Source organism: Pinus tabuliformis, chromosome 3_2, assembly GCF_031772625.1.
Source record: "Pinus tabuliformis cultivar Carrire ecotype Pingquan chromosome 3_2, CPIR1, whole genome shotgun sequence".
Classification (NCBI taxonomy): domain Eukaryota; kingdom Viridiplantae; phylum Streptophyta; class Pinopsida; order Pinales; family Pinaceae; genus Pinus; species Pinus tabuliformis.
The window spans coordinates 338409938-338435125 of record NC_142302.1 but is presented as its reverse complement, the minus strand read 5'-3'; the positions used below and the strand labels follow the sequence as shown (position 1 = coordinate 338435125).

The 25188-nt window shown below is 39.9% G+C and overlaps 1 protein-coding gene across 7 annotated transcripts in view; it reads left to right on the top strand.

Annotated features, from left to right (window-relative positions):
* LOC149180873 (protein MALE DISCOVERER 1-like) overlaps positions 1-25188 on the top strand; it is a 333331-nt gene that overhangs the window by 53276 nt on the left and 254867 nt on the right. For 4 of the 7 annotated variants that reach the window (XM_089416349.1, XM_089416351.1, XM_089416345.1 and 1 more), the window contains one exon: positions 8663-8859. In XM_089416349.1, the coding sequence (XP_089272475.1) occupies positions 8682-8859 (178 nt within the window). In that variant the 5' untranslated portion in view covers positions 8663-8681. Of the gene's footprint in view, positions 1-8657; positions 8860-25188 lie in introns of all 7 variants that reach the window. The other 3 variants (XM_089416350.1, XM_089416346.1, XM_089416348.1) reach the window with 1 other exon arrangement.

Sequence of the window (25188 nt, the reverse complement as noted above, 5' to 3'; positions counted from 1 at the left end):
TAAGAGCTAAAATTAAAATAAAAGAATCTACGCAAAACTAATCCAAAGTTACGTTACCACACAGGACTGATTATATATCCATATCAAAAAAAGGCGATTTACCTGATACGTGACCCTAATAAAACGAAGAAATGAACGCGTGAGAAATCAAATTGCGGCGGAATGGAAGTCGAATTACCTATTTGCGTTGTTACCTGAGGCGCGTGACAGGGTTCGAAGGCGAGAACAAGGGTTTCGACTGATATCGAATGATTTTGTTTCGAATCGCTGCCTGATCGAAATGATGAATTACGTCGAAAGGTTGCTGAACCCTCCACGCACCACGCCACTGACCCGTCGGCCTTTGCAGCTTCAGTGACCAAGCGGAAATGCTTGGCAATTGTTAGCAGCTGATGATCATACGCCTGGACGTCTGACGGATTTGAGGATTTCGACTGAGATCGGATTCATGAATTGTTTAATCCGCAGCCATTAAAACGCCATGAAACCCTCCACGCACGGCCTTTAGCAATCCAGCGTTTACAAACTTTCGATTTGGATTGAAATCGACGAACCCTTACGCTCTCAGCACTCTATGAATTCGTCTGACTGCGTGATGGCCTGCTGCCTGACGCAGGGTTTTGATTTTTTGCTTGTTTGAGACGGCTTTGAATCGTTTTGCTGCATCAATATACAGATTTCTTTTTACGCCAGAAAGCTAGGAGCCAAGACACGTGAATAAAAGGGCGTTTCGATATCAATGTCTGTCAATGGCCCAAAAAAATTTCGAAATCGATTTTAAAAAAAATCGGCAGCAAGGGTTTTGCAAGAAGCCTGATTCCCTGAGTGCGGAAGGACTGCAGCTGCTAGCGAAATTGGATACAGACGAGGGGTTTTCGGAAAACTTTAACAATCCTGCAACCTGAAATAGACCTGATCATCCAAAAATAATATATACATAAAATCAAAACTGAAAACCCTAATGAAAACTGTATAAAGCAGAAATTTAAAACCCTAAACCGCTGATTAATGTAAAGATTTGGCCCCTTAACAGCCAGATTTAGCAGTAAGCACCGAAATATTTTAAAGAAAAGAAATTTCAGATTGTCACTGTAAAAAAAAAAACTTTAGAAAATCTCTCACGCAGATCAGAAAAATAAAACTGAATGATAGACCCAGGATCAAATCCGACTGGGCTCAACAAAAATGCTTGCGGGAGTTGGCTGGTTCAGCCGAGAACTTCCCCGAACGCCCACAAAATTTCCTTCAATGATGTTTTCTGCACAGCTCAAAGCAACTGTCAATAAAGAGGGCAAAAATGCTGCTAGATCTCAGGAAGTAATGGAGATACCTGCCATTACTTCAGAGACCCTAACAGCACCCAAAACCCCAGCAAGTGAACAAGATACCTGTGCTCACAATACTCTACAAAAAGCTATTATTAACGGCTGAAAATAACATATGCAGAAAATGAAACAATCTCACAGCATTTTAAGAGAGTAACACCAGCAAGATATGGACCCCAAAGTCTTCTTTTATTAACCAGAAACAGATTTACAAGAGAGCTTCTTCAGTATCAGACTCACAGATCCCAATTCTCTGAAATGACCACTTAAGACCCTATATAAAGGAAATGATCCCAACGGCTAGTTCGAATGATCCATGAAGAAATGATCTCGACCGTTGATGAGGATCAAGACATCTCTTGATCTCATCCGTCGATTTAAAATTTTAAATTTTTTATTATTTTTTTTAAATTTTTAAATTTTTTTAATTTTTTATTATTTATTATTTTATTTTATTTTTTAGTTTTTTATAATTTATTATTTTATTTTATTTTTTTAAATTTCTTAGTTTTTATTTATTTTATTTCATTTTTTAAATGGATCATCGAACTAAGCCTTTGGAAACATCACCTAGGACCTAGTTCTTAGGACTCACGAGGGGATTTAAAACATTTTCAACCCTCAAGACACATTTCATGATGACTTTTTACAATTTACATCTCAAGGGGACAAACCCACTTAATACAGACCCTCAGAAAACACCCAGTTCTGCGACACAACTATAATCTAGCAGATCAACACACTAGGATTCTCCTAAAGTTCTAATGACAAAATCCATCCCGGCTTTGAGGTCAGGTTTGAAGGAAAACTCTGCCGATCCATGGATCGGTGAGACAAAAAACCTTCCGGGACGTAGATTACCACTAGAAAGTTAGGTCCACCTAGGCAATTCACATACACGACTCATATCTGCTAAGATTATTTACAATTAATACATGCAGACTGGGTTTACAATTAGATTGATCAAGCTGCTGATGACTGCTGGATGGCACAGAAACGCTGATCAGGTGCTGCCCCTTTCTTGCAAAGAAAAGGGGGTGTACTGCATGGGTAGTTGACCAGTAGAGGTCAACACCAGGAATTACGTTATTGTTGAGAAGAGTAGTCCTGAATATATACCATTCAAATGGCAGTCCTCCAAGAGTTGTGAGTGTCATTTCCCTGTCAGGAATCACTTCCCCAATAGATAGGAGATCGTTCTTGATCTCGGTGATCTTTAAGAAATATGCTTTCATACTCTCATCTTTGCCCTTCTTAATTTCCTTTAGCCCATTTCTAAGAAACAAGACTTGATTTGCATCATTAACTTTAAATAAACTCACCAGTCTATCGTAGATTTCCTTGGAGGTGTTCAAATCAGAAACATAGGGCACCAAGCGCTTGTCGATAGAGTCCCGGATGATCTTCCTTGCTTTGACTTCTCCCTTGGTCCATTTGTTCCTAGTAGCAACGGATGCATTTGATGGAGGCTCAACAATCCCGCATCTCACATGGTCCAACACTTCTTGCTCTTCTAATGTTAGATCGAGAGACATCTTCCATCCGTGATAGTCAGGTTTCTCACAGAGTTTGTCTTTAGCAGGGAAGTGTGTTGAGGACCCCATGATTTCTTGAAGATAGCCTTGCCAACCTTCTCTTCGGTGATTGCTCTTGCTCTTGCTCTTGCTTGGGCTTTGTCTTGACCTCACCTCTGATACCATGTTAAATTATGGTATGTTCTATGCTTAGAGCAATTTACTTATTTTTCTTCGTATTAGCCACAGATTAGCAATCACATATACATTAAGTAAAGTGCAGTTAGAACATTAAATGATCAACAAAAAACAAGCCAAGATAAGAGACACAAGATGTGGTGGCTAGCTTAGGACAAACCCCAATGCGGGGAAACCCTTTGATCAAATCTTCTTTTATCTTCAATAGTTCAACAGAGAGAAATAGTACAAAATCTGAATTCTGTAATTTTATATCAGCAGCAGCAAACCCTAGATTAGCAAAGTCAAACTTGGTCAAACTAGCTGAAATTGACCTCTAAAATACTTGGTCAATTTCCGGTCAACTTGTCCTTGAACAGCGTGAAGAAACAACCCTTGAACAACCCCAAAAGTGCAGTCAATTTGCATATTTCTGAAGTCAACTTGCAGCCCTAAACTAGGGCAGTCAACACCGGTTAAACCAAAGGTCAGATCACCTCGATTTTCGTGCCAAAAATTGCGGAATGCCTAGGAGAGGCAACCACACCCAATCCACACTTTTGGAAGGTCAACGCTGGTCAAAGAGATGACCTGCTACCCTAGCGTCCTTCTTTCTGCGTCTTCCTTGCCCTAGAACGTCTTCCTTTCAGCCACACGTGTGAGAGAGAGAGGATCCTTTTATGCATAGGAGAGAGAGAGAGAAGGTGAGTGAATTTAACTGTCTAAATGAGGAGAATGCTTCTTGTATTTATATGCAAACGTTGAATATGAATATACGCGACTGTTGGGCTTCTGAGCCTACATAAGTTTGCTGGCCGACCTTGACAATTTGTCCATAATCAAAATAAATTCATATCTCCATAAATACTTATCGGAATTGGATGATATTTAGATCAATCCTACACCTCTCGATGAGAGGAATCTAGGAAAAATATCAGAAGCCATAAATAAGGTGATCCACATGGAGTTTGGCCCTAGTTGCCAATTTTAACAATTACCCCATTCTTCTGGTAGTGCATTTAATACAACTGTAGTCATTTCTCTATCAGCCATGACTTCTCCCAGATCTTGTAGTTGATCTCAGATCTCAAATATCCTCATAAAGTATGAGGCTATTCCATCTTCCCTGGACATCTTCAACTTGTAGAGTTCTTGCCTTCATGAGATGACTTCTCCAGCAGTGCTTACAGAATACAAATCTACCAGTTTGTCATAGATTTCTTTTGAAGTTTCGAGTTTGGATACATATGGGATGAGGGGATCCTTGATAGATTCTATGAGAATCCTTTGAGCCCTAACTTCCCCTTTCATATACTTTGTAAGAGCTTGAGCATCTTCCTTTCCTAGTTTAGTGATAGATCCTTTGACATGTTCCATAACCTCATTTTCAATGAGATTCAGATCTGTCCTTTTCTTCCATGTAATATAGTTAGAAGCCCCAACCAATTTGTTGCTTTCCTTGCAAAATGACATTTTGATAGATTCAGGTGTGAACATAAATATACTTACTTGATCGGATGCTCCTTCTCCTTGTTGCTTCCTTGATGTTGATGATGATATAGAGAATAGAAAACTTCTCCTTAATGAAGATAGTTTTCTTCAATAATGATCCTTGATCCCACAAAGAGGGAGATCCCTTTGGATCCTTTGATGGTGGAGTCTTTGTAGATGAAGATGAATAATGACTTCTTGATGATGTCTTCAATGGTAAGGACCTTGATTCATACATTTCTTCAACTTGGTCTTCTTTTCTTGATGACGATCCCAAGACTTCTTTGTTGACTCCTTCTTCGATCTAGGGTTATAATGCTTCCTTTGTAGATCTTGACTTTTAAGATGATCTCTACTTTGATGCCTTTCTCGAGATTTGATCCTTGAGTGTCCCTTGATAAGATGCCCTTCCTTGACTTCACTTTATTCCATGTTGAGAAATCTAGGGCATAGCAATTAAGTGATTTCTTTTCTATTAGTAACTGCTTTTTACTTCTTTAGATTAGGATCTTCTTTTACTTAGGTTATTAGTATTCTTCTTCATCAAACAACTACCAATGCATAAACCATAAAGAGACGAGACATAGAATATAGGCTATCAGCCAGGGCCAAAACCTCTCCCATTTGAGAGGAAAACCCGAATAAATTCTTCTATTTATAGAGTCTTCAATTGACGGATACCAAGACCAAGACCTTTGACCTATTTGCCACTCCAAGACCAAGACACAAAGCCCTCTTCCTCTTCCTTGAGTCAAAGATCGTTAAACCATTTGCTTCTTCTTCTTCTCGATTTTTCTTCAGAATTTCGACCCCTTGATTTCGGTCTGCAACTTTTGGTTCCAAATTAAAAACCCTAGTCTGTATAGATGACCAACTTTGAACCTTAACCAACCTTTCTTTAGAAAGAGACTCCTTCCTTTTAATTCGACTTCCCTTTGACTTGTCCTTCACCCAACTTGGTTACCTTTAGATCACTGTAACCTTCTTGGCCTCCTTGCTGCAATAGACAGGTCTGCAACTTCGCACGTGTGGAGATTACTTAGCCCAAAACAACGCTGAAACACTTCACTCTCTCTTCCTCTCTCCTCACTAGTTATAGGGCTTCTTCTTTATCACCTTCGCACTGCTTAACTTCAAACTTGCTTCACCAAAAATCTATGTTCTGAAATGAGGCCGAGTGGCCTATTTATAGTTGTTTTCCATCATAATAAGTCGACTTGTCATCCAGCTAGGCCGACGTGTCATTTGGAGAGATGTTATTATTCCTTTTGAAGCCGACTTGAAGGGAGATGTTTGTGCTTGTCTTGGAGGGCTATTTATACTTATCTAATGACTCATACAAAATGTAACATACCCAAGAAGGGTCCTTTATACATGACATTGACTCAATTTGACTTTCATGACTAGATGACAAAACCTAAAGGCTCATAATGGGAGCCATTATTAAAAATAAAATTCCTTGCTCATGGAACCCATGAGACAAGCATTACAATAATAATTTTATTTTTCTTCTTTTCATCAATTACATAAAATCACAATTACACATGTCATTATGAAGACCGAACCTAGTTACACTTTTCAACAAAATTAACCAACTTGTTGAAGATGTCTTTTCTCAACAGTCCTTTCAGTAGTCTTTTGTCACTAAGACTTGGCTGTCCTTTTCCACCTACGTAGAGAAATTGCTCCTTTAATGTCTTTACATACCAGGAGCTCACAATGGCTCTCGTCCATCAAGTCACTATACAATCAACGTCCAAAACCACAGCTACTCATAGTGGATTCACCCTTCAATTCACTACATACTTAACCATAACATTGCTGTGTAAACTTCCTTTTCTAAACAAACTTCAGGAAATGTACTCAACAACCCTCTACACACCATAACACATCAAAATAGTGGCCCCTTCGGTGGCCTTTTCTTAGGCTTGCGGAACCTTGGCCTTGTGCCACTAATTTCTTGAGACCTCACAACCGCCAAACTACTATGTGCGGCCTCCTCAAATTTTGTGCGATCCTTTTCTGCGGCCTTCCACAAATTGTCTATGACCCTTCTCTGCGATCTTCCACAAATTGTCCATGACCCTTTTGTAAGTAATTTTGAGGCCTTTTAACCCTCCACAGTCTTCATGACAACCTCCTACAACACATAAAATAACCATAAATAGAGATTCTCTCCTTTGCATTGCAGACAAGATCTCGACATTCCTTTCTAGGGTGCAATCCCTTCCACAAAACTGATAAGACCATAAACTTGTACTCCTTCTAGCTGTGGCTACTCCTTAGGTGATCTGCAAATCTCCTTAGACTTGTTATGCTTCTTAAGAATGAGTTTCTATGATCTAGCCTTGAATTTTACTTCAGACCCTATCTCAATCCTGTTACAAGTAACCCACAACCCCCATATTGATGCTTCTAAGCCCTCGATCAGTCTTTTGGACATTTCTTTGAAGTCACGACCAACCAACACTCTTTAGCTGTTGGCACTTGCAGCCCTCCTTCAAACTTCTAATCAACAGACTCGACCTCCTTGAGCAGACTTGCTCAACTCATCCTCTTCCTAGGGCAAAAACTCTCCTTTAGCTCGACCTCTCTTGGATTGTTGCTTGAGCAGAAACCCTGGCTCGACTTCTTCTAAACAAACTTCCAAATTCAGTCCTAGGCTGTAGCACTCTCTCTTGATCTGTGGCCCTCATAGGGCACTCCTTGCACATGAGAAGTCACATCGCTCTTGTGCTTTTATGAGCCTCTCCTTTTGCTCTCTTTTATACTTTTGCTTTGGGTCATTTAGGAAGCCTTTAGATCTTTAGGATTTTAGCTTCCCAACCCATTAGAATAAACAATTAGTTTCTCTAGGTCCTAAGCCCGCATCTTTGGGTCCAAACCCTAACTTATTTTGGCTAGTTTCCTTCTCTCGGAAATACCTTCCGAGCTACCCAAAATTCTAACACTCCCTCATAGTGAGGAAGGTATTTCCTTCTTGCTTCCAGTTCCATGACTTTCCTTGCATGCCAATGACCGTCCTTGCATGAGTCATGACTTTCCTTGCGTAGCCATACTCGTCGTCGCATGTGCAACGTCTTCTTTGTACTAGGCCTAGCTTTATCTTGCTTGGTGCATGACTGTCCTTTCATGCAACACGTCTTTTCCTTGCACCACCATGAATGTTCTTTCATGGTTCTTGACTGTCCTTGTATGGGCTGGAAACTCCATTCTCTCTTAAACCTGGAGATTCAACCTTCCATTGGGTGGCTGACTTTCCTTTGCAGTCTCCCTCTAAAGCTATACTCCCTTTGAGCCTACACAACCTCCATTGGCTCACTCTGCTTCCTTGTGCACACTCTGATCCATGTGCTCTTCAAAGTAGCTTTGATACCATGTCGGAATTCCCATAGACCAGATCTAGGGCCTAAGGGAATTGCAACACTTTTATGATGAAAAAGTCCATAAGATATGGACAATGCTATTGGTAATAGGAGCGTACACCATCCAGATTGGTATTGGTCACAACTACTTTAATATTTTAGTCTACTTCCTAACTATTTTATATAATGAATTGGTGGTCTGCCTAATATTTGTATCTTATGAAATGATGCTCCTCACACAATTAAGTTTGTTTTGGCAAAGTTGATTTGGCTTAAAATTGATATATGTAGCCGTATAACATGACATGTCTTGTAACCTTTAAGATATTAGAACAATTGCTATGAAAGACTAAACGTAATAAATTATCCTAAAACTACTTGTTATTTTTTGAAGCTTGGTAGCATAATTCCTTATAGGTAGCAAACATGTGCTTCAAATGCAGACAAAACCAATTAAAGATATTAAGGTTTCCTTTAATGTCTTTAGAAATGAAAATTCTACATAAGGGTTCTTTACTATGCATCTTTACTCTACAATAGAAAATTAGTTCAGTAATATTGATGACAGAACTGTCTGGTTTATTCTAAGTTATCATAAATATGAGACATTTTTGCATTGCTAACTGAACTCAGTTGAGAACTAACATTTCACATGTTGGGAAAAATCGTAATGGTCATTGAATGCATTTTTTCTGATATTATCTAAAATAAGGACTAAATTGATTTGATGACGGATTTATTAGGGTTAAATTATTTGTGTGTTTAATCACAAGTTTTTTTGACAGGGCAGACAGTGCTGGGAAGAGAAAATGATGGACATATGGATCTATGGAATCATAGGTGCTGGTTCAGTCATTATTCTTGCATGCATTCTCTTCATTGTATTTCAAATCATTGCTATGTTGCACCATAGATTTCATAAATCCATACTGCCATTCTCCCGTACAAAGCTTGAAGAGTCTTTGGACTATAAAGGCAGTGATAAAGGTATGCTACTATTATGGTTTCTTTGTCAACTCTCAAACATCTTCTATTGGGTATTTATAAAAATTGACATGATTTTCTTAACTGATTGAATTTTTCTGTGTTGATGGTATGGAGATGTTAAAGTTATGAATATATGATTGAGAATGTTTACAATACCTGATCATAAGAATTTGCATAATTGTTCAACTGGGGATTTGTCTAACTTTTCTGGCCATGTTTAAGTCTGGCAACAGTGAAAGCAAGTACTTGGGGACTTATTTTGAGATGCAAATCTCAAATTCATGATAATTTGCTTTCCTAAACCCTGCTGTTAAAATTTAGAACATAAACACCACAAACACAAAGGTAGAGTCTCCACACATATTGCAAGATCGACACCACAATTATAGTGGAGAAACCCTTGTGGGTTAGAAAGCTCAACTCTAAACAACATTGATTTATTAATTTGTCACATAGTCTGTAATATCTGGTGATTACAATGGGGGCTGTGTAGAATTTCCTGCAAATTCTCTACAAATCTACCTCTGAGATCTATGTAGAAAATCTGACTGTAGATTAACTCGATAATGCAATATACCAAAGCAAAATACTATAATCTACTTCTACTATCAAACTTGCGAAAGCTTAAATATCGAGCTGAATCAGTGCTGAACACATATAACCAGAAGAAGAAGAATCAATGCACATGAAACACAAAAAATACTCAAGGGAAAGCCTCAGCTAAAAACCCCACTATCTGTATTATCATACAAGGTGGAAATACATAAAGATTATACAAAGCCTTAGCTCTCAGTACAATCCTCTTGGATGCTCACAGGCAAACTTGGCTTCTCACAAGCCTTCTCCTCTGCCCTCCAAGCTCCTATTTCCTTGCGCAGTTACCTTTGGGATGATCTCCTTCACCCACTGTAACACTGCTCTCACACACTGCTCTAACACTGTCAGAACTGCGCAATCCTCAAGGAACCTTACCTTGACTGCATGCTTGAGTTTCCTTTATAGGAAAACACATGCAACTGATAGTACTGTTAAAATTGGCAACTAGGGCCAAACTCCATGTGGGTCATCTTATTTATGGCAGCTGATATTTTTCTTGAATCCCTCTCGTCGAGAGTTGTAGGATTGATCTAAAGATCATCTGATTTTGATAAGTATTTATGAAGATATGAATTTATTTTAATTATAGACAAATTGTCAAGTCGGCCAACAACTTATGTAGGCTCAGAAGCCCATCAGTCATGTCTATTCAACCTCTACGTTTTAGTATAAATAGAAGACGACTTGAAGTCATTTGTCACACACTCTTCATGTGATCTCCTCCTCTCCACGTCTTTGGGTTTTGCTGAAGAAGAAACAGAGAGTATACGTTGGACTACGTAAGAATGATGCCCTAGCCGCAGTCAAGGGATGTAGCCGCAGGAGCCGCAGTCAAGGAATGTAGCCGCAGAGAGCCACAATCATAAAAAGGCGCTGTAGTCAAGACATGTAGCCGCAGAGAGTTGCAGTCATGAAGAGGAGCCGCAGTCATCTGAAATTCCACATGAAGCTGAGCCGCAACAAAGGGTTTGACTGCACCTCGTTTGGGTTTTAGGTGTAGTCATAAACTCGGGTGCTTAAGGAACAACATTACGGATGTATCATTGTGTATTTACATAAGAAAAACAGAGGCACTGTTTTGGCATCATAATAAACAATGTTCGGTCTCCTAGCAGCCTCATCGTATATATGTATATGCTTGTATTTCGGTGCTCTTACAATAGCACTCAGTCAAGTCATACAAAGAGATTTGGCCGCAGTTAAATAGGAGACCTGTAATTGTCAAGAGGAGTACCTATACGCAGTATGAAGGTGTCCCTCATACGTTGTCCTAAAGTTCTTATTACGTAGCTCTTATTTACTGTTCTAGGAGGCCATTATAAGTTGTTCTAAGATGCCCTAAATCAGCATATCCTTTGAGCCTTCATTCACAGCTAAAGTGGAATCATATCCGCTGATTAGAGGAGTCACTCATAAGAAACCCTATACGCAGCAAATGAAGAGTCCCCTTATCTGCAGCAAAAGATGGCACCTATTCACAGTATAAATTCAGATTGCTGTAGGTGACAGCATGACAATAGAAGGATTGTTTAATTTGAGTATGCTTGAAGTAATCTGGAACTATAGCCTAGCTGCTTTGCTAGGCTGCAAGCCCTAGCAAGCAGCTAAGGCTGATATACATATGGGAGTATAATGAAGCAACAGAAGTATAGCAGCAACATGATGTAGCAACAAGGCATTGCAGCATGATGATGTATTGAGTATGCCTTGTGTGTATGATTGGGTGAAAACATAGTGACAAGTGCAACTGATAATCAAGTATAGCATAACAGGCATTGAGTGCAGATCAACAATGTGTACAACATTAGATGCAGATCTGTGATAAGAGCAGCTCAATGAGTGGAGCAGCAAAGTGACAAGAGCATCTACATGAAGTGCAGCATGGTGCAGCACAACGAGGTGCATTATGAAGACAAGATGCAACACTATGATAGGTGAAGGAGTCACCTTGGAAAATCAGTTGAAGCAGCATGTCTTCAACTGATCTCATGTAGATATAATAAGTCAAAGTGTTGACTTCCGTTGTAAATGTACTATCTCTATCTCTCTCTTTCTCTGCTAAACTATTGAAGAACATAAAAGAAGAATTGATCAAGGGTTTCCCCACGTTGGGGTTTGTCCCTGGCTAGTGCCACATCTTGTGTCTTCTTGTCTTGGCTTGTCTTCTGCGATTTATGTTTATGTTCTATCTGCAGTTTACTTTAATGCTGATGTGATTGCTAATCTGGAAAAGATATGGAGCTAACTGTGAAAATTGAAATAAATTGCTCTAAGCATAGAACATACCTAAAATTAACATGGTATCAGAGCTGAGGTGAAGACAATGCACAAGCTAAAGTGAAAGAGCAATCATCGAAGACAGTTGGGTAAGGACAAAAGGATTAGTGGATTCCTCATCCCTCTTCAAAATCACCAAGGGTGAAGTCGAAGCAGAGAATATTATCAGAATGGTGCAACGGAATATGGCCTACCTGAAGATCACTTCATTAGACGACCGGATCTTAGGGTGGAAAGAAAGGCAGATAGCTAGTTTGACCATTATGCGAAGGAGTGTCCGAATGGAAGGGACACATCACTTGATGATGATAACAACAGGGACATCTTCAATGATCAAAGGAATGACAGGTAATGCAGGTCATCAAGGAAATAGCCGACTCTTCATAGAAAGCAAGGAACCCAGGTATGAAGAATCAAATGTTGTTTCTGATAAGATAAAGAAGCATTATCTTGTATTGGCCCTCTCCTTCAGATTCTTTGGGAATCTGGCTTATAGATTGTAGTGCTTCAAGGCACTTCATTAGATAGATGGGTGCACTCTCTAATTTGGTAGAGATGGAAACAATCGTGGGATTATACTTGGAGCCGATGCCACCTATCCCGGAAAGGGTGTAGGAAATGTTAACTCTCAATTGAATACGGGTAACTCGATTTACTTACAGAATCTCTTTTATGTACCTGATCGGAAGAAGAACCTGGTCTCCATTTCAACAATGGAAGTCAAAGGTTACAAGGTGGCACTCATTGATGGAAAGGTACGTGTTTGAAAATAGAATTTTCAAAGATGTTTTTGAGTTCAAGGTTGTATCAAGTTGCAGGAAGTCCATTGGGGACCATGTCCATTGACACATAGCATCGGAGGTCTGTGACTAAGATGGTGACAGGTATGCCTGAATTCAAAATGAGCATGAAGGTACATGTTTGAGATGTACCGAAGGAAAATCTTATAAGGGGACCATTCCCCTCATGCGGCAAGTCCATAGGTTTGGAACAACTCGAGGGGTTTGAAATTGATGATCAGAAATCTCACGTATGCAGGTGGAAGAAAGCCCTTTATGGCTTGAAGCAAAACACCCCGGGCGTAGTATGAGAGGATTGAAAGCTATCTGATGAAGCTGAGATTCACTAGGAGTGAAACCGATCCAAGCCATTACCCGAAGGTTGTGGATGATAGACCTCTCATACCGGCACCTTATGAGGACGACCTATTTCTGACAAGTGCAGACCCTCTCATTTGCAGAAGTAAGAGGGAGTTGGATTCCAGATGTGGAATGATAAACTGCAAGCCTATGACTACCTCGAGGATCTTAACTTTCAGAAGTTATATGGTAGTGATGTCAGACCAGATTTGGGAAATGCCTCTGAGTTTGATAAACTCATTCGTGTTGATGTTCTTGGTGAACTTCCGCCCGGGTATATGTTTTGCAGTTAGCATGATGAGCTCATATTTGATTGAGCCTTATTGGATTGGTGCCAAGAATCTTCTGAGATATCTTTGGGGCATAATCTCTCATGGATTGAGATACACTGCCGGAAATATGAAACTGCATGATTATTCGAATGCTGACTCGACAGGTAGTGTGGAGGATCACTAGAGCACTTCTCAGTGCTGGTTCTCTTTGGATTCTGCTTCAATATCATGGATGAGCAGGAGGCAGAAATCGGTTAAAATAAGCACCACCGAGACTGAATACACAGCGACAAGTATGATCTCGTGTGAAGCTGCATGGTTGCAGAAGCTCTTAAGTGAGCTGTTTGTACACATGATGAATACCATTCTGATTCTCTGTGACAACCAGAGGTGGGATTCGATTATTGAGGAATCCCGTATTCGATGATTGCTCCAGCAGATAGACATCAGATACTGCCTTATCTGGGATATGGTAAGTCGATGAGCAAGGAGGCTCCATCGTATTGAGACTGATGTACAGATCGCAAACATTTTGACAAAGCCCCTGGGAAAGGTCAAATTCTTGACTTTCTGAGAACGACTTGGTGTCGTTTAGAAACCCTCTTATAAGGGTCAAGTATGATGTATTGAGCTCTGGGAGCTCCAAGGGGGCACTGGGTACTTACTGGAGCAACATATGACCATAGGGCGACTCACCCTCCCCTGGTGGTGCACTATGTACAGGATGACAGGTTCAACCTTCCCCTGTGATACCCTGTGGCGACTATGGAACAGGATGATTAGTTCTCCTGTGGGCCAGGATGATTCGTTCTCCATGGCGACTGTGGAACAGGATGATTCGTTCTCCATGGCGACTGTGGAACAGGATGATTCGTTCTCCATGGCGACTGTGGAACATGATGATTCATTCTCCTGTGGGCCAGGATGATTCGTTCTCCTATAGGCTAGGATGATTAGTTCTCCGTGGCATCCACTGGACAGGATGATTCGTTCTCCTGTGGACAGGATGATTAGTTCTCCTGTCGAGGCATCCTACCCATGCAGTTTGGGACTCATGGGAAGTACCTCTCATCTGATCAATGAGCAGGGAAATGAGGATAGGGACCATAGTAGTTCTATCGATGGACACATCGTTGTATCTACCGTACTCCCTATGCTAGGATGACCTCCATTGATCTGGGATCAATGATACTGGTCTGGGACCAGTGAGAGTGGTACACACTCTAAGACTGACTTCGGGTCAGTAGAGGACTGGTCTAGGACCAGTGAGAGTGGTACACACTCTGAGACTGACTTTGGGTCAGTGGAGGATGGTATGATACATCCTCGATCACTTCTTCTTCTTCATAGTTTAGAACAGAGCGAAGCAGAGCTCAACAGATCAGATCAGAGCAGATCAGAGCAGATCAGTGCAGGGCACTGATGGCAGAGATAGTACAGTCGGACATATGGACCAACGGATGGAGTTCTCCCTAGTTGAGAGGGAGTGTTAAAATTGGCAACTAGGGCCAAACTCCATGTGGGTCATATTATTTATGGCAGCTGATATTTTTCTTGAATCCCTCTCGTCGAGAGGTGTAGGATTGATCTAAAGATCATGCGATTCTGATAAGTATTTATGAAGATATGAATTTATTTTGATTATGGACAAATTGTCAAGCCGGCCAGCAACTTATGTAGGCTTAGAAGCCCATCATTGATGTCTTTTCAACCTCTATGTTTTAGTATAAATAAAAGAGGACTTGAATTCATTTGTCACACACTCTTCATGTGATCTCCTCCTCTCCACGTCTTTGGGTTTTGGTGAAGGAGAAACAAAGAGTATACGCTGGACTACGTAAGAATGATGCCCTAGCTGCAGTCAAGGGATGTAGCCGCAGTCAAGGAATGTAGCCGCAGAGAGCCGCAATCATAAAAAGGAGCCGTAGTCAAGACATGTAGCCGCAGAGAGTCGCAGTCATGAAGAGGAGACGCAGTCATCTGAAATTCCACATGAAGTTGAGCCGCAACAAAGGGTTTGACTGCACCTCGTTTGGGTTTTAGGTGCAATCATAAACTCGGGTGCTTAAGGAACAACATTATGGATGTATCATTGTGTATTTACATAAGAAAAAGAGAGGCACTGTTTTGGCATCATAATAAACAATATTCGGTCTCCTAGCAGCCTCAACGTATATATGTATATGCTTGTATTTCGGTGCTCTTACAATAGCACTCAGTCAAGTCATACAAAGAGATTTGGCCACAGTTAAACAGGAGACTTGTAACTGTCAAGAGGAGTACCTATACGCAGTTTGAAGGTGTCCCTCATATGTTGTCCTAAAGTTCTTATTACGCAACTCTTATTTACTGTTCTAGGAGGCCATTATAAGTTGTTCTAAGATGCCCTAAATCAGCATATCCTTTGAGCCTTCATTCACAGCTAAAGTGGAATCATATGCACTGATTAGAGGAGTCACTCATAAGAAACCCTATACGCAGCAAATGAAGAGTCTCCTTATCCGCAGCAAAAGATGGCACCTATTCACAGTATAAATTCGGATTGCTGTAGGTGACAGCATGACAATAGAAGGATTGTTTAATTTGAGTATGCTTGAAGTAATTTGGAACTATAGCCTAGCTGCTTTGCTAGGCTGCAAGCTCTAGCAAGCAGCTAAGGCTGATATACATATGGGAGTATAATGAAGCAACAGAAGTATAGCAGCAGCATGATGTAGCAACTAGGCATTGCAGCATGATGATGTATTGAGTATGCCTTGTGTGAATGAATGGGTGAAAACACAACGACAAGTGCAACTTATAATCAAGTATAGCATAACAGGCATTGAGAGTAGATCAACAATGTGTACAACATTAGATGCCGATCCGTGATAAGAGCAGCTCAATGAATGGAGCAGCAAAGTGACAAGAGCATCTACATGAAGTGCAAAATGGTGCAACACAGCGAGGTGCGGTATGAAGACAGGATGCAACACTATGATAGGTGAAGGAGTCACCTTGGAGAATCAGTTGAAGCAGCATGTTTTCAACTGATCTCATGTAGATATAATAAGTCAAAGTGTTGACTTCCATTGTAAATGTACTATCTCTATCTCTCTCTTTCTCTGTTCCCCCCATTGGGGTTTGTCCCTGGCTAGCGCCACATCTTGTGTCCTCTTGTCTTGGCTTGTCTTCTGCGATTTATGTTTATGTTCTATCTGCAGTTTACTTTAATGCTGATGTGATTGCTAATCTGGAAAAGATATTGAGCTAACTGTGAAAATTGAAATAAATTGCTCTAAGCATAGAACATACCTAAAATTGAAAAGTACACTGTCTTTGTCTTTAATTTCAACAGGGTCTTTCTCTGAATAGACATGCATGAGTTCCTGATGAGGGAATCTTCATTTATCTGGAGTACACTGGTTGAGTGCATGCATGCATCAACTAACTGATAACTCACAATTAGTTCCTCAAACAGTTTGGAACTAATTTAACTGGTCTTAACTTAGTAAACTGAGCTAACTAATTACAACTCAAATATAACTCAATATTATTTCCTTAATTAAGGGATAATCTCCTTAATTTAAGGGATAACTGTTGCATGACTTCAGAAAGACTTCTAACTTGAATTTCTCCAACTAATTAATCCATAATGAATGAATTAATTAATTCCAAGCAGTTGGTGAGACTAAATTCGAATTTTAATTCACAATTTTAATTCAATGACAAATTAAAATTGGAATATTTTGGATTCTATTTTTATCATTTCTTGTTGCTATTTTCAACACTCCCTCTCAACAAGAAAGGAATTCAACTCGATCCCGATTGTGAACCTTTGGAATGTTATGCATGCAACACTTCTCTCTAGTGTTGTTGCTCCAACAACTCCAGAAACAAAAAAAACATCCAACCTGAATCAATATGATGCATCTATCATCAAAGTCTCTGAGTGCTATTGCCACTGTCAACTGAAAACTTTGCACTTCTGCTGACTCAGCCATTCTGCACTGTTGTCAATCCTTCTTTGCGCTCTTCAATATCTGACTGCTTTAGGCTTTGTCACTTTGATCTTTGACTGCATCAATTCCACTGATTCCTCCCGCTACTATGTACTTTGGGCTCCCGTAGCAAGGTACGATCCATGAGATAAAACCTCTCAATGAACCCTGCCTTATTTCAGCCTTCTTGGGACCATCACTTCACATCGCCCCACCTCACACCTGGAGGTATGGATTCATGTGATCCCTTTGCCCACCTCTCCAATTGTGGCTCCTCCACAATTGTCTGAGACTTCTTCTGGGACTGCATGTTGAGGGGTAATTTACTCTCCCTCTCAACCACCAAGTCTCTAACATTTGCCTTGCTCCTCAAGGCTTTGCATGCATCTTGAACCTCAAAAGCATACAGGTTCTTGACTCGTGAACCGATCTGTTTCACCTGTCTTGTGGTGATGTGTCTAAGGAAAACCTTTCCCTTACTGAAGACAACATCGTAGCCTTTGTCCTCCAACATCGTGACTGATACCAAGTTCTTCTTCAGTCCAGGCACATACTTCACATCTGTCAAGGTGATAGGAGCTCCATGCTCCCTCTGAAAAGCAACTGTGCCCACTCCTGAAACACTAAACCTTTCGTCGTCACCCATCTCTATGCGCATCTTGAGGTCTTTCTCCTCCAAGGTACTGAATAAACTTTTATCGCCGGTCATGTGGAATGAGGCTCCACTGTCAAGATACCAACCACGACCCATCATCGATGACACCATGCATGTGATGAGGGTAAAGTCCATTTCGAACTAAGAGGCTAATGCCTCACCTTCTGATACATCCGAGGATCCTTTCTTGGACTTCTTCGATGGGCAATTAGTCGCATAATGACCCATCTCGTGACAATTAAAGCATCTCACTTTAGACTTGTCAACCTTCTTCCCTCCATGAGAAGAATTCGATTCGGAATGAGACGCATTTCCATTCCCTTTCCTTGCCTTACTTGCTAAGGCCAGATCTTCTTCATCATCATCCTTGGATGAAGAGCCATCTCGTGTGCTCCTCCTGATCTCCTGCTGCATGAGATCCGACCATAGTCATTCCCAGTCCGACAGTTTCTCCCTTCCATTCACAAAGTCCTGGTAGCTATTCTAGCTCTTTGGAAGGCCAAGGAGAGCGAAGCTCACCATATCATCATCAGTAGTAGTTATTCCCACACTTCCAAGCTCATCTTTGCAAGTGGTGAGCTTGTTCAGATATGTGGAAATAGTATCGCCGTTCTCCATCTTGATTCTTTGAAGCTTATCCTTGAGTGTCAGTTTCCTCTAGTCGCTACTGTTTTGGTAGAGGTCCTTCAATGTCTTCCACATTGAATATGGAGTATCCTTCCCATGGAGACTCGAGACAATATGGTCTCGAACTCCCTCAAAGATGATCCGTCTCGCCCTCGCCATACACTTCTTCCATTCAGCGAACTCTTGTGCATTAGTTGAACCTGGCTTTCAGATTTCTTGATCAATGAAATCCTCAAGCCGTTGTCTTCTAATGCAGCCTCCATGCGATCTTTCCATGCTATGTAATTCGAGCTGCCTTCCAAGGCATACTCGAGTCTCAAGCCATAGAACGCCATTGGCCAACCTTGAAGTATGATAAGAATTCGATTTGCACCTGCAACCCCGAACTTCAAACTTCGAATTCTCTTCTCCGTATACTGTTCACAGCTCCGATAAACTTGGCTCTGATACCATGTAGAATTTCCTGCAAATTCTCTACAAATCTACCTCTGAGATCTATGTAGAAAATATGACTATAGATTAACTCGATAATGCAATATACCAAAGCAAAATACTATAATCTACTTCTACTATCAAAATTGCGGAAGCTTAAAGATTGAGCTGAATCAGAGCTAAACACATATAACCAGAAGAAGAAGAATCAATGCACATGAAACACAAAAAATACTCAGGGGAAAGCCTCAGCTAAAAACCCCACCATTTGTATTATCATACAAGGTGGAAATACATCAAGATTATACAAAGCCTTAGCTCTCACAGCTAGCCAGCTCTCAATACAATCCTCCTGGATGCTCACAGGCAAACTTGGCTTCTCACAAGCCTTCTCCTCTGCCCTCCAAGCCCCTATTTCCTTGCGCAGTTACCTCTGGGATGATCTCCTTCACCCACTGTAACACTGCTCTAACACACTGTCAGAACTGCACAATCCTCAAGGAACCTTACCTTGACTGCATGCTAGTGTCCTTTATAGGAAAACACATGCAACTGATAGTACACTGTCCTTGTCTTTAATCTCAACTAGGTCTTTCTCTGAATAGACATGCATGAGTTCCCGATGAGGGAATCTTCATTTATTTGGAGTACATTGGTTGAGTGCATGCCTGCATCAACTGACTGATAACTCACAATTAGTTCCTTAAACAGTTTGGAACTAATTTAACTGGACTTAACTTAGTAAACTGAGCTAACTAATTACAACTCAAATATAACTCAATCTTATCTCCTTAATTAAGGGATAATCTCTTTAATTTAAGGGATAACTGTTGCATGACTTCAGAAAGACTTCTAACTTGAATTTTTCCAACTAATTAATCCATAATGAATTAATTAATTAATTCCAAGCAGCTGGTGAGACTAAATTCGAATTTTAATTCACAATTTTAATTCAAGGACAAATTAAAATTGGAATATTCTGGATTCTATTTTTATCATTTCTTGTTGCTATTTTCAACAGGTTGGGACCCTTTTAAATGGCGGTTAGCTCTAGTGTAGCTACTGTGTTAATGAGAGATCACTAGGTCATCTTCTAAACACCATAATAATAAATGAACACTAAGGCCACCTCTTAACCACCACATTAATGACAACCTATTCAGGCCTTACATTGAAAACATGCAATGTCCACTAAGTCAAGATTAGACAAATTCCTATTAATTTTTCAATTCATAGTAATCAGAGCTGCACTCCTACAAACCCAATAAAACAAAATATTACTAACCCATACAAACTGCTGGAAGGAATGCTATATACGAGAATACAGGTAACTGAAAGTTATTACAGAAAGCTAATAGCCTAATACCCATTGTCACCTCAGTAGCCTTGCCTTTCTGTCTTTAGAATAGATGAACTTTAGCATGGTGGGGAATCCCTATGATTAAAGAAGCTCAAGATGTTGTAGAAAAGGTGGGAGCTGTAACGACCCATCTAAACGAATCCACTATATAAAGTTTTAAACTTTATAAGAAAACTGATATGATGAAGCCTTATAAATATAAATTTTTAAATCCTTATATTAAAACAAAAATGATGAACTTTAAAATAATTATGATTAAGTTTTTTTAAATATAAATCTTAAACTTTATAAAATATATGAATTAAACTTTATAAAATTAAACTATATAATAAAAATAAAAATAAAATCATATGAAGCACCCTTATATAAAAGGGGGACGCTTAACCCAGCAGGACATTTATAACAGAACGCTATGTCAGCAGGGAAATATCTGAGAGCCGTAAGTGCATGGAGGCGTGTCGGGAGGAGGAAAGGCGGTGGCTGCAGGTAGGAGGGCGGTCACCGCTAGGCCCGCAGATAAAAACCGGAGGGCTGAACCAAGAGGGGGGGAAAAACAGGAGAGGAGCAGAAAAACCAGAAGCAGAAATTCACCAGGAGAAAACCAGGAGGAAGATAATTATCCATTGGAAGAGCTTTAAGCCGTCTGAGGTTCTGGGCACGGAGGGACAGAGAGCTTCTGTCGAGAAGCTTTCTGGATTGAGCAGCTAGGTTTGCTCAGTCTGGTTGGGTGGTATTGGTCTCCCGGAGATTGGATCAAAATAGCCACGACATCATTAGCAGAATCACCAGTTCAGTAGCAGAATCAACAGCAGTTAAGGTAAGTACAAACTTAAATTCTTCAGGCTTTCTGTATTTCAGATTCTGGTTACTGTGTTTGGTCATTACATATGGTATCAGAGGGTTTGTTCAAACCCTTTGACCTCATCGGCCCTGCGTTGTGGTCTGTGTAAACTTCACTTCAGCGTACCAACAGAGAAAACTCCATCGTCCCAATTCCCAAATCCCCATTTATGGATGAGAATCTAGTTTTGCTGTAGACTCTGAATGAAAACCCTGTCAGATTTTATCCAACAACCAAAGGTTAGATCACGTCCTGAGAGCTGCCTCTCGTATTTTGCTCCTTGGATAAAATCTGACTTTGTCTCGCATTTTGCCTCTCTGTATTTGTTTCAAGACGAAATTGAAAGTTTCAGTTGAGCTTTCTGGGTTCCGGTAATAATGGCAGGTTCCTGTTTTCATTAAAGTCCAATTTAATTATATATATTTTCAGTATGGTCAAGGTTTCGTCTGGGTAAAATTTGGCAAAATTAAGCAGTATGGGGTTTTGTGTGGCTGCTATATGAAATGACTGTGTTGCGCTGTGTGCGTTTTAGGTTTTGGTTGTAGGGTTGGTAATATTGGGTCATATAAGTAAGTCGTTCTCACTGTAAATTAAAACAGAATTTTCTAAACCTGTGATTTATCCGGGCTGGACCGTGAGACCTCAGGTTATCCAATATAATATATCATGTTTATTTATTTTATTTCTTTTCATGTTTCGCTTTCTTTGGCATAAATGGAAACTCCGACGGGTATCTATAATAATAAGATTGAGCCCGGCAGCGACCCTCGGACACATTTTAAGCCACGAATTATCATGAAAGATGATCCCACGGGATTCTTGCACAACGCGTAACCCGGGAAATCCACAGGCTAGCAACACAACATAGTCCATGAATTTGGTTTGAGGCGGTGATCCTCCGGGATAAGAGGTATAACGTGTAACTTATAATTTTATTTTTTGGTATCCTTTTCTTTCCGCTTCCTTGGCCACTGTTTCAATTATATGCGTCGGCTTTGTGTCGCATTGTGGTACATTCGAAGGATCCTGCTTGACTGCAGCAGACTCCGATAGTCAATAGCGCAATTACATTGTTGATTGTGACTGTGTCTGAGAAAATATTTTGCATTTGTATGTCTGTAACAACTTCTTAAAACAAAAGCCGAAATCATTTCATGCTTGTAGCGGCTGATCTGGGGAAGACCGAGAGGGTCTCTATGTCATTTCCGACGGGTAGACATCCATTCTAAGGTAGCGACACACTTCTGTATGCAATATCGATCCACTGTCTCGCTAATTTCTGAGCTAGGTTGAAGTCTTGAGAGTTGACCTGTTCGATGATAAAGGAAGTTAGATGTTGGAGCCTTCGTTGGAGCCTTCGAATGATGGTCCTATAGTCTAACTCGGCCAATTGAAACCTCAGGAATTAATTTCTGGGTTCTTACAATCTGGGTTTGATGAGCAACCTTTCTTGCATTGTCCATTACCATTGTGTATACTCTTTCTGAGCAAGTGAAAAATCATTTCTTGTTTGCCAAATTCTGTAAATATTTCGTGTTGGCAAAGCCCTGTTTTCCAGAGTATTTTGGCCTTTCAAAAAAAAAAAAAAAAAAAAAACCTCCTCTCCTGCGTGTTTTATTCAAAGAACCACGTGTCCAATTGCATTCTATATTTGGATGTTTTCCTGACAAATAGATTGTCCATATAGTGCCCGCCAATTGCTATATCTGCTTTGTCATAAGGAAGCTTTTGAATGAATTGCAATAATTTTTTTTATTATTTTATTTTTATTTCTTTTATATTTTTCATAAAACTCCTCATTTCATCTTTTCACTAGATGTTTTTACTAAGTTAAATAAGTTTTCATTCTCAATTTGACTTGATCCAAACGTTAAACACCATTACCACTAGCAAGAAGGACAGACGCAATTCAATAGCCCATGACAAGCCCTTCAGCAGATTTTTCAAGTTCTGAACTAAGAGGAGGATGCTAACAAGCACAACACCCCTAATTGAAGGAATGTATTGGAAATATATAAAATAAAGAGAGTTGATGAGCATAACACAGATGTTGCAATCCTTTTTATTCTGATCGAGGAGGTGACCTAATCTTTTAATGAGCATTCATTCATTAAAGTACACCATCTCTATAATGTTAAATTGTCTGCTTTATACAAATCACATAAAATTTTAGTGATAAAATTTGACTTGCAAAGCATGCTTTTATAATATACTTTTGAAGTAAGTTTTTATCATTTTGATTTAGTTAAGAGTAAGGTTAGATTCTATTGTCATATGGGCTCCTGTATCCTATGATGCCGTCTAAATTGAACTCTTTTAACCCTTTTTGTCATTAATTCTGAAGGATGGCACTCACTTTTAAGATGACAAATTTCTAGGATACTTTATCTTTTGACATTTTCTAGGAATACGCATGCTGATTGGCCCTTGCATGCAGCCTTTATGAACCACTTGTATTACAGGTAAAAATAGCATTACATCAGCAAACTGCAAGACCATCAGTGCCTTGTATAAAACTGCAATCAAACTCTCCCTCCCAACTTATGTGAGCAGAGCCAATGCATTCACCTTAGCACCAGTCTGGACAGAGTCTACATCTTTTCTATGCTCATATATTGTGGTTGTTATCTGTTCTGCCAAACCAATTTTAAATAAAGTCAACTGTCCAAGACAAGCATTAGACTAGTCATCATTGCAAGCTGTTACACCTCTCCCAGGGGAAAGTGAACCCTTCTAACAGGTTCCTTTTTTGTTTCTTAACAGTAATCAATTCTAACTTGATAGGTTCCCTGTTATGTTGTTTGATCATTCATAGCCTCCTAGATTGCCAGTTTCAAGTTGAAAGGAACAGCTAAATTTCTCAGATAATATCTATGCAATTTTTTTTTTTTTTTTGCCAAAAATTGTGAAATCTGAAACTTATGATAGCACAAAATTTTCTATGAATCCTATTGCAGTCAATTTGCATTTGCATCAACCATTAAAGCGTTATGTGCAGTTCACAAAACTACTTTTCAAAAGCATCAATTAGAGGACAAAATTATACTAATTATATCCTTGGAAGGAGTCACTCTTAAAACAAAACTGGTTCTAAAAAAATTCATAATCACATTTCATCCTAATATGGAACGAGAGCAACCCTTCCTTTTATAGATTTAACCTGTACCCTAGTAATATATACAGAATATCATGGATGTTATTAGGTGAATAAACTTTAGATGTCTTACTTTAGGAGCTGATAACCCCACTTCCGCATTATTCATATTAGGATAGAATACCCTGCATTAGGACAAGGAGGTCGCGAGACCACCCTCCTTGACCTCGGTACCAGTAAGATCCGCCTAGCGGGTAAAAATAGCAAAACTATACCCGTTTATGAATGTGAAGTTGCAAAAGAGAATTGTGTGTTAAATTCGGTTGCCCACCTCAAAATTTTTACGGAATTTTATTATGTGTTCAGGAACCATTACAATGGTGAGGACGTATGAGCGACGACGACGTGATCAGGCAGCATCACCACCATTAATGCCGCCACCGTCGCCATCATCATCCCCATCACCATCGTCACCGCCAAGACCATCATCGACATCAATCGCCCCAGCGCCAGAGTTGACTGTGATAATGAATTCTTTGGAAGCCTTATTGGAAACATTAAAAGAATCAACTAAGGCCAAAACCAAAGAGGAATTTCAGCATGTAGCCACCAGTTCAGCGGAACCAAATAATCTTGAGCCCAGAAGATCGAGAGAAGACATTTCTAGGGAGCTTCAGAAAATTAGACTCCCCGAATTCTTAGGAGGTCGAGCAGGTGAACGCGCTGAGGCATGGTTGGAAGGAATGAACCGATGCTTTAGGTTAAGAGAATATTCGCCTTCAGCAAAAACAAAAATTGCCGTGTTTCAACTAAAGGAAAGTGCCTTGATTTGGTGGGGAAATCTGGAAAAGCAGCTGCACCTTACATCGGATAATGTCCCTTGGGAACTATTTGAGGAAAGGTTCCGCGCAAAGTATTTGCCTCCATACTTTCAACAACAGCAAGCCAGAGCCTTCCATACATTAATTCAGGGAAATAAAACGGTGGAAGAATACGAGATAAGGTTTATGGAACTTGTAAAATACATTCACTACTTAGATTCTGATGAATGTCAA